Raw genomic sequence first — 19,468 nt, 5'->3', positions numbered from 1 at the left:
CTCAGTTACTTTTATGTTGGCTATTTAAAAAAAAAATTAAGTAAAAATTCCTTTAGCACGACTCACAGGACTTGGAAGTAACAAGAAGAAAATGTGGGGGTGGGTATTACTATTTTAGTCCCCCAAGTACTTGTATTTTGAACTTTTGAAGTTTTCTCAGTGGGTTATATTTGAGAAATGATGATTGGCAGATAATGAAGAGTTTATTTATTTTTTTAAAGATTTATTTATTTATTTATACAAGCACTGGGTACAGTCAGAAGTGCCGGAGGGTGAGAGAATTCACCAGAGCCACAGTGGGGAAAAGAACAGGTAGACTGATGAAACACACTACTGAGGGGAGCAGCGGGCGCTGCAGGAGAGGTCTGTCACGCCATGTGGGACCCTTGCCCCGGGGCCGGGGATCGAACCAGCACTGCAGAGGCTGCAGGCAGCCCCGCAGCCCAGTACTCAACCACTGTGCCACCAGGGGAGGCCCAGATAATGAGAGTTTAATAGAAAAAATGGGCAAAAAGGCAGCATGAATATAGCTGTAGAAATTTTGACGTTAAATTAACTTTGACGTTTGTTTATAAATGAGCAATGCTTTTCACTAGGGAGAGATCATTTGTCTCTCTGGTGGAGTTTCTAGGTGGTTTTTATCTTTCCAGTCTTTTTCACAATTACAAAATAACTCAGTACTTAGCCAAACAAGAGGGAGCAAGGCATGAGTAAGTGCCATCCTACTTTCAAAGTTCATCCTCTGATCACTGCAGATCATTGGCGTTTGCTCAGGTATTAGTAAACATGATGATTTCAATCACTAGTCACTTCTTGTGATTTCTCCTAGTTGGTAGAAGTTACAGCTGCAGAAGAAAAGCTCTGCCAAGGAAAACCCAGGGCATCTGGGCTGTGCCACATTTGGGAAGGCAGGAAATTAGTGCAGAATAAGTTGGGAGGCCTTGACAAATCAAAGTGGCCTACTGGACTTACAGGGTTGAATTTCAAACCAAAAGGAGCAAATGGTCACAGGAGCTCACAGAGCTTGCAAGTCCAGGACAGAAAACAGCTTCCAGAGGGCAAGCCTATCTTCCTCTGCAGGCAGGTACCTTTGCCAGTCAGTGTGGGCCAGGCCCACTGAGATACTGTGAACAGTGTGAAAAGGCAGCAAAGATCAGCTGGCAAGTGGCTGAAAGGCAGAGGGCAGGACCAGGAGTGGCATGTGACATACTGGCATTCACAGGTGGTGTGACATCTGAAAGTGTCACTTTGCTCAGATGAACCAGCCAACACAGGGCGGGAACTAAAGAACACAATCACAAACTCCAAGAACGTGCTCATCTTAGCTCCCGTTTAATTTTAGTCAGATATTAAACATTTGTAAATTTTTTATACAACAGGTACATGCAAAGTTACAAATATAGAAAATATAAAGTACATGCATATTTCAAAGACCACTTTGGATCCTTATACAAAACTATTTGGTGCACATTGTAAGCCTAAGGACCACACACGAGCTTCCCACATATTAAGCATTTAGTACCTTACAAAAACCAGTGATGCATTAGATACTTCTCTAACCAAAACTTCTAAGTTTGTCATATGCAACATATATATATATATTTTACATAGAATACCTGCACAGTGCAAGCCAGTAACATTGCAGGATAGTAATCTATATCTGCTACGTGACAATATTGAACGACCCAGGGAATAATTTTACCTTATTTAAACAACGGCAACAGAATTTCTTTTTCTACTCTGAATGGATCAAATTTCTGTCATCTCCAACCTAAGACTTTTTTTGATTGCCTTCCTATTTTCTGATTCAAAAGCCAAATACAGCAACTGAAGACTCGACCTAGTTCTGTTCTTTGATAATTATGAGACAGTAATGAAGAAATGCATGCCTTTTCTTAGCGCGCTAATCATTTTCATTATCACATAATCCTCTCTGATAATGGTGTATTTACAGCTGCTGCTGCTTCCATGTTAAAATCTCCTGGCTTCAACCAGACCATGTCACATTCATTCTAGTTTCTGAGTAAACAAAGGAGATTTGCTCTCAACGTTCAGAAGGTAATTTTTTTTTTTTTTTTTACTGTCTTAATCTACAGTTTATGTTATTAAAGAAAGGAATGCCACGTGTGGGAACTTTAAACATCCGGCACAGGAGGAGCTTGCCTCCAAGGACACTGCTCCTAAATGTGAGGTTTTCCAGTCCTAGAAGCCTTTCATGTTGGCTGTGTTCATCCCCTGTGAAAATATCCTCTGCCCAGGGGTCTAGTATTGTGTGAATGGTCACTCTTGGTGCAGTGGCTGTTACTGTATAGCCCATAGCGTAAAATGCAAACACCGTCACAGTCTCTGTAGACACAGGCACAGGCTGTGGCTTGGGCTGAGCCTGTGCCCAAGAGCCAAGGCTCTCTAGTTTTGCTTCTGAATGAGTATCATGTGGCCTCCTTCCAAATTTGGCAGAAATGCTGCTTGAGCAGGGAAATGCAGTCAGGTTTTCAAAAACAGATGAGAAAATGTCTTTAAATTGCTACGAAATCACTGCTAAGATGGGGAATTACTGTACTGAGCTCGAGCTGGGGAAGAAGTTGGAGGTTTTTAGGCAAGTGTTTAAAGACTATTTTGAGTATTGTTTGAGCCTCAACCCATTGCACAAGACAAAAAATAAGCCCAGATCAGCCAGTGGTCATTTGCTGTTACACTCTTATCAGCCTGGCATCAGCACTGGCCCAGAAGGACCCAGTGGAACGGGGCTTGCATGGCTAGCATCCTGGTCTACTCTACATTTCCCAGTGCCCATTGGTGCCAGGGTATTAGCCTATGGGTGACGAAGAGAGAAGCAAGGAGACACCACCACTAAAAGGGCTGCAGGTAGGTACCCATCCCCAACCTGATAAAAGATGAAGACGGTGAAAGCAGGAAGCTGTCCTCATCCCACTATCAGGAAGATGAGCAAAGAGATGAGGAGGATCACAGGCGGGGAGGAGAAGAGGATCATGCTGGCCCCTCTCTGGTAAGAGGCCTGGTACTCTTTCTGGTACTGGGTGATGCACATCTGCTCCACCACGCGCTCCATTATCTTGATGTCTGTCTCGGTGAAGTTCTCGCCCTTGGTGGTGGTGGTCACTGTGTGCTGCTTGACTGTGATGTTGACGCAGTCGTGCACGAAGTTGTTCTGGTTGTTGTACTGATCAACCGGCTTGTAGTACACTTGGTTGGGGTAGCGGTTCATGTTCTCACGATAGTAACGGTCCTCATACTCATTGCCAAAGTGCATGAGGGGCCTGCTCATGGCACTCCCCAGCATGTAGCCGCCGAGGCCCCCAACGACTGCCCCAGCGGCGGCAGCTCCTGCCACATGCTTCATGTTGGTTTTTGGCTTACTTGGCTTGTTCCACTGATTGTGGGTGCCACCACCTTGACCCCAGCCTCCACCGTGGGGCTGTCCCCAGCCTCCACCGCCGTGGGGCTGACCCCAGCCGCCACCACCATGGGGCTGTCCCCAGCCTCCACCGCCGTGGGGCTGACCCCAGCCTCCACCGCCGTGGGGCTGACCCCAGCCGCCACCACCCTGGGGTGGGTAGCGGTTACCTCCAGAACTGCCCTGCCCCGGGTATCGGCTCCCCCCAGTGTTCCATCCTCCTCCAGGCTTCGGGCGCTTCTTGCAGAGGCCTACGTCACTCCATGTGGCCACAAAGAGAACCAGCATCCAGTAGCCTATGTGGCTTTTCACCATGGTGACTTATCTGCAAAATGAAGAGGGTGTTAGTGTCTTATGTGTATGTTGAAACCACTTAGCATTTGCTGCTTAATGGATGGGCGCATAGCACTTAGGGCAAAAGTAGTTGTAAGGAAAGGGTTGACATAATTCTTTCTTGTTCTCTAAGGACAAATTTGACCTTAAGATAATTTCTGGTTCTGTTTCCTGGGAACTTGATAAAAGTGGAATGCCAGCAAAATTGCTTATGATAAAAATCACCACTGATTGATAACACTGCTTCTGGACTGGGAGAAATGTAAACACCTGGTGGTTTTACCATAGCTTTCCGCTTCTTTGGGGCAGCGATTCTTACAACCAGGCACATCCACGGGTGTGTCTCTGGAACCTGTGCCCCCCGGGCTGTTATGAGGGATATGGGCTCCAGTGGGGCCTGGCCTTCTACGCCAATGGAACCCCTTACCCACCAATATGAATCTCACTCCCTTGGCACCTGGAGCATTATCTGTGGGGGCTGGGAGTGGAGACATGTCCCAGGGTGCTGTGTGGACTACCTCGAGGACCATGGGGTGGTCCCTATGGCAGTCTCATGGGTGTAATGCCTAGTTAGGAAGGTCCCTAAGCCCCCAACAATGGGTGCTGCAGTTAATGAAATAGTAAGCAGCCAGCTCATGTCTTCTTTCCTCGCTCCTCAGGGGTTAGGGCAGTGCCTGGCACAGAGCAGGCACACAATAGATATTTGTTAAGTGAAAGGATTAATAACCCCTGAGCATCTTTGTGCAAAGAAGAATTTCCTAAAAGGAATTTGCAATACAATTTTTTTTTTTTGAAAACAGTAAACATGCAGAATTTTGCAAGGTCACCTGTAAATTCAACTTCCTCTCCATGGACAGACAGGCAGGGCTGCTCAACATTGGGTAAGAATGGCTGTTTTGGCAGTCACTCACCAAATGAGTTTTAGTTCAGCATTTAGTGGTTTCCAGTTTTTGATACAAAAGATGCATGTCTTACATGAAAGGGCTAAATAGAGGTTAGGAAAATATAAGCCAAATATCCCAACTCATTTATGATGCTTTGCCAAATGCATACTCATTAAGTTAAAAATCTCCTTTCAGATTAGAGATGTCATTTGCCTTGGGAGCGCAGTTCCAAGGGCAGAGATCAAAGACACATAATAGGATGATTAGTAAACAGTTTATGCTGTACCCCATGTCAAACCATATGCTCCAAAACATCATGTGTCATTAAACCAAATGGCACACACTGCACCACGGATGGCAGTCTAATCCCCTGCATCGGGATTATCTTCCAATCAAAGTGGTATCAGACACTGGAAAATTACTTTTATATCCTTCAGAGCTAATGACTAAATAGGATAATATTCAGAGGAAGAAGAATGATTAAACAAATGAATAAATATCCTGTTTATGTTTCTACCATCATTATTGAAATGCCTTGGTGGTTAGAGGTAAACAAAAATACATCTGAAAGTTACAAACCAAGTTAAACTCTTAGATTATGCCAATTAGAAATTTCTGGAGCTCTTCTGGGGGAAGGGTCAGAGGGCAGGGTCCAGGGACATGCTGTCCAGCCTCCTTTCTGGACGAACATTTCCTGGCTCCCCAGCCTTTGCAGCCTGCTCCCTTGATCTAATCTCCTTTTGCTCAAGGGACCCAGCTCTTGGCCTCCATCTATTATTTATTGTTTGCTTATTGTTCATGTTGTTCTCCTGTCAGTTCAAATACCTCAAGGAACTGAACTAGGGATTATCCCCTCAGTCAGTCATTCCCCAGCTAAAGGATTTTTATGCCACCCTTTTTTCTATTCACCCCAATGAACCAAACCCAGCCAATAACACAGAGTAGTTCTTGAATTTTCTTTTTCTCACAGAACATACTGACTCTATCAGCAAAGACTTTATTTTATCAGACCCACCTGAAAAAGCAATCCTAAATCCTGCAGCCAATCATATTTTCCTATCGTAGGTGACGCCTCTATTACTTCTCAACATCCTTTGACAGGGTCTGACACCCCCTACCTCTCTCACTCCCGCCTCTGCCTTCCATTGTGTGTTCTGCACTCAGCAGCCTAAGAGAGCCTTTTAATATGCAGGTCACACTATGCCACTCGCCGTGTCCCTAAGCAGCACTCGGCACTCATTCATGCCCAGGATAAAGCATAAAGCCCTCACCATGCTGGCTAGGCCCCCACACCACCTGGCTCCAGCTGCCTGCCTCTCCCCACCCAGCAAGCACTTTTCCACCTCAGGCCTTTGCATTTGCTGCTGCTGAAGCCAGCAGCTTACTAGGCTCAAGTCAGCAATAATGTCATCTCAGAGGGGTTGTCCCCACCACCATGCTATCCCCTGACCCGGTTTCATTCCCCCCAGGGCGGGAGTTTTGCTTTGTCCATATCAATGTCCCTAACGCCTCCACTAGTCCCTGACACACATGCAAAATAAATGCTGATTGAATAGGTGAGTGTGAAAACATCTATAATAAAGCATAAAAATAATCAATATAAAAAAGCATAAAAAACTAAATATTACATGGATATTTAAAGTGACGCATATTTATGAATTTTCAAAAACATTCTTTTAGGCAATGGCTAGCTGTCAGGCATCTTCGATTCAGTGAAATATTTATTTCATGTGCCAGCGACCAAGGGGATGCTGGCTGGATGAAAACGTTACAGGAAAAGAAAAGGCAGGAGGAAGAGGTGGCTGTAAGGGAAATAACACTGACTTTAGCTTTGAACGTGCATCAGTCAAGATTGCGAGAGTTACAGCTCTGTAAGCTCTTGTGGACATCTGAGCAAGGGCTGACACCACACAGCTGGGGAGCAGAAAGGGACCTGAGGGAAGGAAGTGGGCTGGGCACAGAGCAAGTGAAGACAGGTGGGGAGAGTGAACCATGGCAGGTCTGGGGACTGCGGTGTTTCGTGGGAGTGGAGTTTCCACGCACAGTGGAGAGGTGACAAAGAGCCTTATAGGCCAGGAGAGCAGACACCCTGACTTGCCCAGGACAGATATAGTTATTGTTCCTATGGTGCCGCTTTCATTCCCAAGAGAGGCTAGGTCATATTGTCAGACAAATTATAAGGCATATTAAGAGGGTGGGCTTGATCTTAAAGACCCTGGGTAGCCACTGAAGACATCTTAGAAAGAACATTGGGGAGAATGGAGTGGGGACTGTGTGTGTGTGTGTGTGTGTGTGTAAGCAGGAAAACTAGTCAGAAGGCAACCGCAGTGATCAAAGTAGAAGAAAGTGGTCTTGCCCCGGGAAGCAGAGCAGCGATGATCTGATAAAGAAGGTAGTTTCTCGAGGGCTTGTTGCTTGATGTGGAAGGCAAGGGACTAGAAGAGTTGAAGGACACCCAGGTTTCTGGACTGGGTGACTGTGGACACAGAACACAGAGTTGGAGCACCTCTGCAGGGACATAAATGAGGGGCTTGGCTTTGACAGGACTGTTATTAAGTGACATGTGTGACAACAGATAGCAGTACACAGTTAGCTTGGTGAGTCTGGAGCTGAGGAAGGACCATAAACCGGCAATAAAGACAAAGAGAAGAAGTAACAGCAGCAAGTAACACAAGGAAGGAGCTCTAGAGCTACTGTGTGCAATTAATGTGATCACACACATAGAAAATCAACAGAAGCAACATGAGATGTAGTACTAGAGTTCAGCGAGGTCTTGGGACACAAAATTGGCCTACAGTATCAATAGCACTTCTCTACACTAGTGGTAATTGACTAGAAAAAAAAATTAAGTAAGACATACACAACAGTCACCCAAACTGTGAAGTGTTCAGGCTGACATACTGAGGAAATTTTTAAAAATTGCTGTAAAGAATATAAAAAAATGATCTACAAAGATCAGAAGGTGTTCCATGGTCTTGATTGGGATAATTTAGCATTATAAAGATGTCAGTACCTCAGGATGAACCTGCTGACAAAATGGATAGAATAGGTATATGTGTGGCTTTGGTGACCATGCCATCTACTGAAATAGGGGAAACTGGTGGAAGGTTTTGCTCAGGAGAGGAAACCAAGAGTTTTAATTTGGACATATTAACTTTGCTCCAGCTAGGAGACCTAAATGGAGATATCAATTTAGGCAATTAAGAATCTGAAACATTAAAAAAAAAAAGGAATCTGAAACTTGATAAAGAAAAATATTTGGGTATCTCTACTTGAGAAGTAGAGCTAATAGCCAAGAAAATAAAAGGCCAAGATTCAAACCCCAGTGTATTCTGTGTGCACGGCTCACCCAGTAAAACAGGTGCCATAATCCAAAAGAAAATACCATTGATTTTAAGAGTTTAGTAGAAGAAGAATATACACTGTGACCAATAAGGAATTTTTTTTAGAACTACAAGGATTCCTCAAAATCAGGAGCTCTATTAATAGGTCAAGGAGGAAAAAAAGCTTCTCTGTAGATATTGAAAAGTTTTCAATTACAATCAATATCTATTCCTGATTTTTTTAAAGGTTTAAGCTGTTAGAATTGCTATCGAAAACACACAGCTCACAGCCTATCTTAATTGAAAGAGGAAAGGCATTCCAACCATGTAGTGAACAATAAAAGAATGCAAGCATTTACTGTTATTTTCATTATTCAGGAAGTTCTACCCAGATCTAATTTTTTACTAGGAAATCACCCAAATATATCTTATGGTAGCTGTTTTTAAAATATATATCTATATTAAAATATAGATAAATATATATAAATATAAATAAAATATAAATTATATATATATATTACCAGTAAGTCCCCAAATCAGTTGTAATTATTTAAATGATTTAGTGTAGGAAAAAAATCCCACTCATAATGGCAAGAAAATATTAAAAGCTTCTAGAACTTAACCTAAAAATAAAAAGTGGAACTTGCATGAGGAAAGCTATAAAATTTTACTGAGATACATAAATGAAAGACTATCCAATTTAAAGGGTTTGTTATTGGTTTGGCTTTATCTGACCCTTTATTTTGTTTCTCTATATTCCACATATGAGTGACACCTTGTTTCTCCTTCAAAAGACAAATACCAGATAGTGTCACTTATATGTGAGAAACACATGCACAATGTTTCTGGCTGGTGAAACCAATACTGCAAAAAAAAAAAAAAAAACCAATTCACCTACTAATAATCCATAAAGTCAACACAATTTCAGTTAGAATTCAAAAGGGATTTTAAAGAACATGAGGAAATGATAGCTCAAAATTATGATGTCTGAAGACATAAGTGAACTGAAAGAAAATCCAGGGTGCACTTAGCCTGTCAGGTATTTTTTTTTTTAAGATTTATTTATTTTTATACAAGAACTGGGGTACAGGCCAGAGGTGCAAGAGGGTGAGAGGATTCACCAGAGACAGTGGGGAGCAGAACAGGCAGATGACAGAAATACACTGCTGGGGGAGCAGCGGGCGCGACAGGAGAGGTCTGCCGTGCTGTGTGGGACTCTCGCTGGCCGGCCAGAATCGAACCCACACTGCAGAGGCTGCCGACTGCTTCACAGCGTGTTGCTCAACCCGCTGTGCCACCAGGGAGGCCCTAGCCTGTCAGGTATTAAACTGCCTTGCAAAGCTACAATGAATTAGATCATGTGGCACTGAGGTATGAGTAGAATGGCAATGGGAAGAGAAAGGAGGTACAAAGCAACCACAGGTCACCCCATCATCCTATTTCCTTATACCTGTGACCTGAATCAGAATTAGTAGGAACTTGCCCAGTGGTCTGTGCCAGCCAAAATTCTGATACTCAGAACATGTTACAACTTGAAACTTAATTGGTTAATCTGGGAAGTGGCACTAAAAAGCCTCCCATCCCCATTTCCTGCCTTTACTAAGTAGAGCTCTTTCATCACATGAGTCTTTTTTGAAGTTATTGTTTGTTAAAGAATCTGATGCAAGCGATACAACATTTTGCAAAGAATTTATGGGTGGGGGTTTTCACTGGTACCCTGGGACCTAGTGCTGAAATGAACAGGGCAAAGAGCCCTAACATGCTCACCATCAGAATTACCTGGACAGCTTTTAAAAAACAACATTGCTGGAGAGCCTCCCTGGTGGCTCTAGGGGTTAAGCACCGCACTATGAAGCAATCCGCAGCCTCTGTAGCACGAGTTCGATCCCCAGCGGGCCAGGGAGCAACCCACATGGCGCAGTAGACCTCTCTCCTGTCTCGCCCACTGCTCCCCTCAACAGTGCATTTCAGTAGATCTGCCTGTTCTGCTCCCCACTCTGTCTCTGGTGAATGCTCTCACCTCCCCCACACCTCTGGTCTGTACCCCAGCTCTTGTATGCATAAATAAATCTTTAAAAAAAAATTGCTGGAGCCTACCCCAGGGCAACAGCTTGGGAGTATCTAACGATGGGATCTGAGAGTACATAGGCCAGTTTTGTCCTGGTACACTTCACTTTACTGTACTTCACGGATAATGCATTTTTCATGAACTTAAGGTTTGTGACAACCCTGCTTGTACAGCAAGGCTACTGGCCCATTTTCTAACAGCATCTCTCTCCACCACATTATCACTTCATTCTGATGGTCTGGAAGCTAATGTGGACAATCTACAAGGTGTGTCTGTATAACAGCTTCCAAGGGAATTGCACCTAGCCTTCAGAAGTCCAACTCAACAACAGTTACGGTGCTTTTCACAAAAGGGCACACCTCCCTTGAAGCAACTATATAATACTGTAATGATAGTAGTAAGTTGAACATGGTAAGAGAAGAGGGATGTACAAATTGAAGAAAAATTCTCCTAACTTTAAGAACTGCTGCTCATACCATCCACTCAAGGGTTACTGTAAAATGCTGCAGTCATCACTGGCTTGGATACAGGCACGTTTTGAATATTTAATATGCAGCAGTTTGAAGCTGACATAGTAGCCTTGGAAGAAGAAATAAGATCCGAAAAGGGGGAATGGAATAGGTAAGTTAAAACTACAACTTCGAAAACTTTTCACCTCATAAAACGTTTTGTCAGTTGGTTGACAGTCATCCTCAGCAATAATTTGGTGAAGAAATGCTTGCTGTTATTGTTTTATTATAATGTTTAAAATGGTTGCTTCCTTACATAATTTGGCATAATTCTAGAGGAAGGTGTGGCCTTTTCTCTGTAAAATCAAGCTTGATTCACAAGAAAGGATGATGCAATAGGCGTGAGTTACATCTATAGCCCCAGTGGCCCCCAGAGCATGGCTTGTGATCACAGCCTTTCCAGATTCATGTTTTCTATGACAGTTGGTGACTTTTAACCATCACAAGACCAAAGAGATTCCACAGCATACGTACATCTGTCGTGGTTCTGCTAAGCTGGATTTGTGCCTCCAGGAAGAGAATGCTTCAGCTTTGCTGAAATTGTTCAGTTTTCCAATATATCCAGGAACCCTTAAAAACAACATCAAAAAAGAAAAAACAGTTTTGACAAATCAGTTTAAGAAAAGGTTCCTTACAAGAAAAAAGTACTATATAAATGACTAAGCCATTAATCAGTCTATTCAAGAAAAAGTGAAAATATTTGGGGAAAAAAAGACATGAGATTGGTTGAAAAAGCAGCAAACATGATGGTGAGAGCTCTCCCTTTCACACACAGAAAACTGTGGGTCCATTTCACTTTAAAAATGGAAACCTGTGAACTAGTTTAAAATTATATTTAGAAAAATACACAAATAAAAAGAAGTTGAAATCACCCATAATTTCTACTAAAACCTTCATTCTTAAATGTTTTTTCTTTTAGATTTTTCAACACGCATTCAACTATAAGTAGATACAGATTAGGAACCTGAATTTTGATCAGTCTTGCTTCTGATCTTGAAAGAGAATGCATTCAAAAGTTATCCATCAAGTCTGTTTGCTATTTTTGTTATATAATCCTTATCAAGTTAGGGGAGTTTTCGCCTATTCTTAGTCTGCTAATAATTTTTTTTTAGTGATAATCAGATATTGACCTTTATCAAATACTTAATGGATTACAGGGGTCCAAAAACATATTTTTTGAAGGTTACATAATGTGCCTTTTATAATATGCCATGATTTTCTTACCTAGTGCCCTGCTGTTAGACATTTAGGTTGTTTCCCAGTTGGTTCTAATTTTAGATCATTCTGCTCTGACTACATGCCTGCATATGGCTGCTTTCCCCCCTATTGTTTGCTTGTTCTACTACAGGTAAATTCCCTGGAGTGGGGTTTCTGGGTCACCACTTATGTGCCAGCAGATTGCTTAACAAAAACCTGGTACTGATTCAGTGTCCCCAGTGGGGTGTGACTAGGGAAAGAATAGAGATACATGTGTGTGCATAACAAGGGTCAGTAACATTGAAGGTTAAAATTCTGATAACTGTGGCCTCAATCATTTCCCTTATTTTATAAATAGACATAAAGAAGTCTGGGAAATTAGGGGTAATGTCCAAGGTTAGTTTCACAGTCAACTTTTGAACCCAAAACCAGGCCACTTCCCCAATAATTGAAAATGCAGGTATCAGGGAAACTTCCCATCTGGGTTGCAGTTACTATAACTAACTATTGCTTTTGTTAATTTAAGAGCTGTTAAATGATGACCTGAACTTGCTTTAATTTGCACTTTATTTTGCAAATTAGGCATCATTTCGCCATTTAACTACCAAATCCCAATAATTTTCTTTCACAAGTACAAGAAGCTTGTGTCAGATCAAATAACATACAATCACATCCTAGGTGTCTGCTTTCTTCCCCTTCCTGGTTAGTTCTTTTTCACTTTAAGAGCTGCTCAGGGTTTGTGCCGATGAAACTGTTTTTTCTCAATGGCGAGCGTTTAATTTTTTCATCACATCTGCGAGCTGTTCATTTTTCCGACGGTCTGACATTTTTATTCAGTTTTCTGTCTCTACATCCCCCCTCATCCCCCTATAATCCGATTTATCAAAATCTCTAATCCTATGCGACCTGGAGCTTTTCATGACAGAAAGGTAAACACTTCAAATGTTCAGCATGTGGGAACTGCTGATTGAACGGCGATGCTCTGGCTAATCTCTAAATACCCGAAAATTTAATGTGGTCATGAAGATAATCTCGGGGTGGCGAAATTGCATATGATGTATGAATCTGCAGATGAGGAAACTGGACAAGAAGAAGAAGGGGTTTTGAGGTGGTGAAGGTGGTTGTGATGGGTTGACGATAATAAAAAACTGTTTGCTGCAGCAACCACAAGGAGATGAGTAAACAAACAAAAGAGACAGTAAAAATTGATTTCTCCACATTGTTTAATCAAACGTGAAGGCTGGTCCTGGGGGTGCTGCTGCCCGCCGGGACCCCCTCCCTCTGAGTTGTGTCCCTCCAGTGGGGCAACTAAGAGGTCACAGTGGGTCAGCAGCACGGTGTCGCCCCAGACCCTCGTCCCCGGCCCCCCGCGGTGGGGGTGGGGCCTCTCGAGGCCTCTCCCTGGTCAAGGCCCGAGGCCCTGCCCACGCCCTGCTCGTCCAGGGCTCAGCCCTAGTGGCCGGGGTGGGGCTGGAGGCCCCAAGAGCTCCCGGAGTCCTTCCCCGCTGAGATTCCGGCCCCCGCGGGCGCCCGCTCCTCCAGCCCACGCACCCCTGGGGCTCGGGGAGGGAGTTGGGGGGGCCGGGCCTGCCCCACCTCCGCTCCAGGCCGCTCCCCGGGCGGCCAGCGGGCTGGTGACGGGGGACCGCGGCCCCCAGGACCCCCTCTCTGAAGCGCGTTCGCCGCCCTCCTCGGGTTCCCAGGCCGCGTAAGGACGGGTGGAACGCCCCCATTTTCCCGCACCCCACTTTCCCCGAGGCCCCTCTGGCCGCGCGACTCGCCCATCCCGCCGTGGACACGCGTCGCAGGGGGAGCGCCCGGTCAGCGCCATCTACCCCCCCGGGGGGCCCGGCCCGGCGCGCCCCACGCCCCCACTCGGAATACGAGGGGCCTTCCTGTCCAGAAGGGCCCCCCAAGCGGCGTCCTCCAGGCACCCACAAGCGCCTCGAGGCTGGTCCCGCGCGCCCAGCGCCCCAGGGAGCCCCCGGGCCCTCCCCATGCGGCGCCCCGGCCCGGCAGCACCCCGCTTCCGAGGACCCCTGTCCCGCACTCTGGGGTGTCGGGGCGACAAGGCCGCTTACCTGCCTCTGCGGGACGGCGCAGCTCGCAGCTCCGCGGCTGTCAGCGACTGGCGCCCGCGCGGGCGTCGCGGGGTGCAGGGGCGGGGCGGGGGCGGGCCCGCGGCGGGCCAATGGCGGGCGGCGTCGGGCCCGCTGGGGCGCGCCCGGGGCCGGCGACTGGGGGTGCGATGCAAAGGTGCCCCCCGCCTGGGCAGCGCCCGGAGACTGGTCATCGGAAAATATTCGTTGGGGTTCGGTGAAACACCCGCATCAGCTGACACCGCCCCCCGGTGTCATCACTTCCTGACGTTGCTCATTGATGGTAAAAATCATCCCAACTCCCCGGTTACATAACGGAGACCTGAGGAAATGAAAGATAAGGGAATGAGAAAGCACTTTGGTCAGAAATGCCTAAAGAGAAAATAAATGCTACTTTGGGTTGAGCCCCATGTTTTGAGCTTTCACACAAGTCATTAAAATTTGAGACCTGGAAAGGCGATTAGGCCGCTCCTGTTCCTGTTTATTCGGTTCCTGCTCCTTACATGCAAAAGAGATGCTTGAGATTAGTAGCCACAAATGGGAAAATGGACTCCATCTCATCTAGTACCTGAGATACTTTGTAAAAAACATCGTTTTTGCTCATTATTGCTGCTAAGAATTTAGGGTTTGGTTTCATTTAAAGAATGGGCAGGTATGAAGTGATAGGACAGAAATTAAAGTTAGAAGATCATATAATTTTTACTCAAATTGGGGCACTTTTGAGAGTGCACACACACACCCTATTTTATTTATATGTTTTTATCCCGGTAGCATTGGTTTACAACACTGTATGTGATTCAGAGACCTGGGTTCACCAGACCACACCCACCGCCAGGGCAGCCACAGGACTCTGCCATAAGCCCTAGTGCCCCTCCCCTTCATTCAGATTTCTAGGGTTTATTATTGGTTTGTTTTGTTATATTCCACACAAGTGAAACTACTTGATATTTGTCTTTCTCCTTCTGACTTAACTCACTTCTCATTATCCTTCCAGTTCCATCCATGTTGTGTCAAAGCGCAGGAATTCATCTTTTTTTTTTTTTAATACCTGAGTAGTATTCCATCATAGATACATCAACTCAGATTTTTAAAGCCTGCTCCTGCTCCTCTGTCTCTTGCTTAGGTTGTTTCCATAATTGGCTATTGCAAATAGTGCTGAATGATCATAGGAGTGGATACATCCCTTCAAATAGTAATTTTGCGTTCTTCAGGTAGATACCTGGGAGTGGGAAATGGCTAGAGATGGTAGATATATTACTAATATTTTGAGAAACCTCAGTACTATTTCTCCTAGGGTCTGGACCAGTCTACAGCCCCACAACAAGCATATGAGCGCTCTTTTTTCTCCACATCCTCACTGACTCTTGTTGTGTCTGGTCTTTTTGATATGGGAAGGGCAATATCAGTCAAGGCAGATCAGTAGGCATGAGCCAGGACTGTCTTGGGAAAGTGGGATATTTAGTCCCCTTGTTATGGGCCAAGATTCCACCAAGGGGGTAAGAAAAGAGGTTTAAGAATATGGAGACACCTCTTGAAATGGGATTTAACTTAAATACCTGCACCCCATCACTGGCAACTCTAGTGGGAGGTGACAAGTCAGGAGAATTGTGCAGAGTAAGGTGAGCAGCAGCCTCCTGGGGTGAAACTGCAGGGGTGTTTATATGAATGGGGATGAGAGTTAGAAAGGTGGGCTGGGAAATGTGAGGTGTGGCAAACACCAAGGTTGGCATGGACTGAGACCTGATTCAGGAACAGACAACTGGATCATGTTAGAAATGAGCTTCAGGCAGCAATACCAGGGTGCTTCTTTTTTTTAAAATCTAATCAGTCTCATGTAAGGATTGTGTGGACAGTGTGTTTAGAGCCTTACCTCCTTTCCTCAGAGATGGCTGATTTTGAGATGATGGGGGGAGCAAAGAATCTCTTTGAGTCTCATGCTGGGGTGGGGCCCAGAGTGGGTGATCAGATCAGATTGGGCAAGGGACTGGCTTCCCCCTGGCAGGAGGGGCTCTGTAAAATTTAAAGATGCTAAGGCTATTTTTATTTTCTTAAAAGAATCCTGACCCAATGCTCTCCTTCCTCCCTTCCCAAACACACACCCAGAAAAGGCTCAAAAGACAGAGTATTTCTTGGAGAGATTATGCAACTAAAAGGGATTGTCTGACATCCCATTCTGGCTATTATTGCTATGCAGCAACTACCCCCAAACTCAGTGGTTTACTATTTTTTTAATTAAAAAAAATATTTATTTATTTACACATACAAGAGCTGGGGTACAGGCCAGAGATGCAGGGTTGGGGGGCGGTGACGGGATTCACCAGAGACAGAGTGGGAAACAGAACAGGCAGACTGACTGAAACACACTGCTGAGGGGCGGAGCGGGCAAGACAGGAGAGATCTGCTTCACTATGTGGGTTGCTCCCTGGCCGGCCGGGGATTGAATTTGTGTTGCAGAGGCTGTGGATTGCTTCATAGTGCGGTGCTTAACCCCTTGCGCCACCAGGGAGGCCCTTAAAGACAGGAAGGAAGAGGGAAGGAAGAAAGGCTACACCTCTGAACATGTAATATGGAAGCAAGCGCTTTGTTATTGCTTTTTATGGTACCATGGTCTTTATTGGTGGCAATGGGAAGTGGAGTGGGTGATAGGGTACAATAACTAAGGCGCCAGGGAGTTTCCAAAGGTCTGGTGGTGAGCACTACTAGAAAGAAACTTGTTTGTAATAATAGTATTAAATTACGTAGTAATTAAAGTAACAATAAAGCATGTAGTATAGACAGACGCAGATGTCGTGGATGTCCATGACAGAGACACATGTGGTCATGGTAAGTAGCAGTGTGTGGCTTGTGAACTGTGATCTGGATGGAAGCGGCAAGGATTTCTTTCTAACACAGTAAGTGAGTGTTTTGTTTGCTTTTTCCTCAAGAGGGACTTTGCAGATGCTGAATGTTTTTATTTTAAGGGAGGTGGTTGATGGTGTGGATCAATGCCATCCTCACTGGCCAGGGCTTGGGTGAGGGTTTACAGTGTGGAAAGGTGGGTGGCAGGGCCTGGGCCCGGAAAGGGTCTTTGGGTTTCAGGAGCTCTCCCAGCATGGGCTGCTCAAAATCACTCTGGTGTAAAGTACTTGAAAATCAGAATGTGACTGTTGAACCCATTACAAAGGTGAATGAATTAGACTTTCTGCTTGTCTATGGTGCTCTTGAGGGAAGGGACAGAACAGGAGTCTGGCATTTTCTGTTTCTAATCTGTTTAAGCATGCTGGATGTAGCAACAGTATATGTCTCTCTCTGTCCCATCAGATCAATGCTCCCATTTCCTTTCTTCTTTTACCTTCTAGTCTTAACCAACTTTGTTTTCTTACATTCCAAGGGAAAAGATCATCGCTAGGAAGATAAAGTCGGAATTGCTGACCACCAGGTGACAGCGAGAGTGAGTTGCGTCAACTGAAACCTTCAGATGCTTGTGTCACAGGATGGGCATGCTGACCCTTGCCTGTCCCCACTAGCTAAATAGCCCTGCCCTCTGCCAAAGAACAGGATGGGGGTCTTTCAGACACTAGCCTGCGGCCCTCCTCGATTTGTCGATAAATTGAACTACATTTCTTCTCAAACTCTGTTTCCTTTATTGACCAAGGGAACTGAAACTGGCCGGCATTCTGGTTTCATTGCAAAAACCCACCTCTGTCTTGTTTTTAAAATATACTCTGTGCTGATGTCACCTTATGGCCACTTCCTTTGGGGTTCTCTGAGTCCCTGAGCTGTTGTGTTAGGGGAAGGTCCTGTGTTGGAGGAAAGGGCTGGGGGGCATCTCAGCTGTGTCCAGCTCTGGATCACAGCAGAGTCGGACCTGACACCTGGTGGGTTGTTCCTGCCAGGAGCCCCCAGAAAGAAGGCTTGTCTGAGAGGTGAGCAAGTTTGCCAGCAAAGCTGGGCTTGGTAGCAAAGATAATTCCTCCCTTATATTTGTTGTCCAAGTCCAGAACCTGTGGACAAAGTTCTGCGTCCTGTGCCAAGGGTGGCTGTGGATGGGAAAATGGAAAGAATTTTTACCACCTGAAGGCTGGAAATCTGTAGGATTTTAGGGAAACAGAGGTAGCAGGAGTGCCTTCACTTCTGTCTGGGGCACTGCTTGGCTGTGGGTTTGGAAAACCCTCAGCAATCTGAGGTTTTTAGGATCTCAGCCTAAAAGCTGGAGGCCCATGCAGGGGAGCCTGGAAGAGGAACTTGTGTGTGGATAGGCACTAATGCCCCTCCTGTATTTCTGGAGGAACAGCCTTCTTGTCTAAGTGGAGGCAGTAAAAATAAAGAAGCATTTAAAAAGAAAGCATCTTTCCTCTTCGGTTTTCTTCCCTTCTCTTTGCTAATAAAAACTTGATCTGCTTATGCTGTAATGACTCTTGGTTATTTTCAACTCCTTTATAAATGAACATGGCTTCGATGGGTTCCTGGAAATTCATGTCATTCAAGATTTCTTTAAAATAAAAATGTGAAAATGCATCAAGATGGTATTACATTTTGAATCATTTGTAAGGCAAAATCACTCCTTGATGTATTTGCAGGTCCACAGCCTGTCTGGCTTTGCAAGGCACACCTTCCAGCACCCTCCACATCATTACATCATTGCTAGTGACAGAACAACCTCTGCAGCCAGGGCTATCACCCTGTGCTTTACCAGGACTCCAGCAGCCACCTTTGCTGGAAATTTGCCTTCCAGGGCCATCTTCCAGGCTGCACTGACCATGCATTCCTCTCAAAGCCCATGTTGGTGCCTCACATATTAAAATTCCAACTCTGCACCGGTTGACACTCTCCCAACTTATATTCTGTTTCTTGTTTTTGGAAATTTTGTGCACTCAATTCTGTGAAATTTTCTTAAGAAGTACCTAAAGATTTTGTTTCAATCTTCTGATGGGTTGTTATTTCTTAGAATGCAACCTTATTCCAAGACTGAACTGAGAGGAATTGCTCGACTGGGGCTACACAGAAAATGCCAAACGAGTAGCAGCTTGAAAAAAAGTTAATGCTATAGATGGAAACAAACTTGAGTGGCAAAATTGACACTATGAATGTAAAAATGGTAGGAAGTCATGTCAAAGCTCACATACAGTATTGCTATTATTTTCTACCGAATAATGTAGCTGAGACAAACCAGGATTGGAAATCCTGAATTTAGAGCAATCATAAAAATTTTTCTGAAAATTCTGGTTGATCCTTGTTCATATTTTGCTTCTGATTTTCCTGCCAGGGAGAAGCAACTTGAGACTGAAAGGGGGTGGTAGGACTGAGTCCTGGGGTTGGATGAACCTGGAGGTTGAGAGTTTAGCATGGAGTCAGCCACACTTGATTGCATTAAAGGCAGTCAGGTGTCCAGAACTATATCAACCATATCTGAAGGGAATAAAACCCTGTGCATGAGAGTGGGGTGTCAGACCTGTGGCTTAAAGCTCAAACCCAAAACTCCCTTGTTTGCAATAACGAGGCCTTGTTTAACCCAGTAATGGAAGATGGTCTCAACCATTCCAGATGTTGAGAATTTGACTTTATTCCCACAAGTCTTAAAGGTTTTGGTGGTGGAGGGGGAGGGACTAGACTAGTAAAGATCAACAGGTGGGTTTATTCTTTAGGCAGTAACTCCAGGTG

At 44.8% G+C, this 19,468-nt stretch overlaps 1 protein-coding gene across 1 annotated transcript; it reads right to left on the bottom strand.

Moving 5' to 3' along the window:
• Window positions 1–501: 501 nt before the first annotated feature.
• PRNP (prion protein) lies at window positions 502–13,874 on the bottom strand. The gene is made up of 3 exons (XM_037498655.2): window positions 13,811–13,874; window positions 11,007–11,102; window positions 502–3,740 (listed from the first exon to the last, which is right to left on the bottom strand). The coding sequence occupies exon 3, from the start codon at window positions 3,728–3,730 to the stop codon at window positions 2,924–2,926; it is 807 nt and encodes a 268-aa protein (XP_037354552.1). The 5' UTR covers window positions 3,731–3,740; window positions 11,007–11,102; window positions 13,811–13,874; the 3' UTR covers window positions 502–2,923.
• Window positions 13,875–19,468: the final 5,594 nt, after the last annotated feature.

Source organism: Talpa occidentalis, unplaced genomic scaffold (genome assembly GCF_014898055.3).
Source record: "Talpa occidentalis isolate TD23 unplaced genomic scaffold, MPIMG_talOcc4v2.1 talOcc4.10, whole genome shotgun sequence".
Taxonomy (NCBI): Eukaryota; Metazoa; Chordata; class Mammalia; order Eulipotyphla; family Talpidae; genus Talpa; species Talpa occidentalis.
The sequence above is the reverse complement of the archived record's forward strand: the minus strand, read 5'-3'. Positions and strand labels throughout refer to the sequence as shown.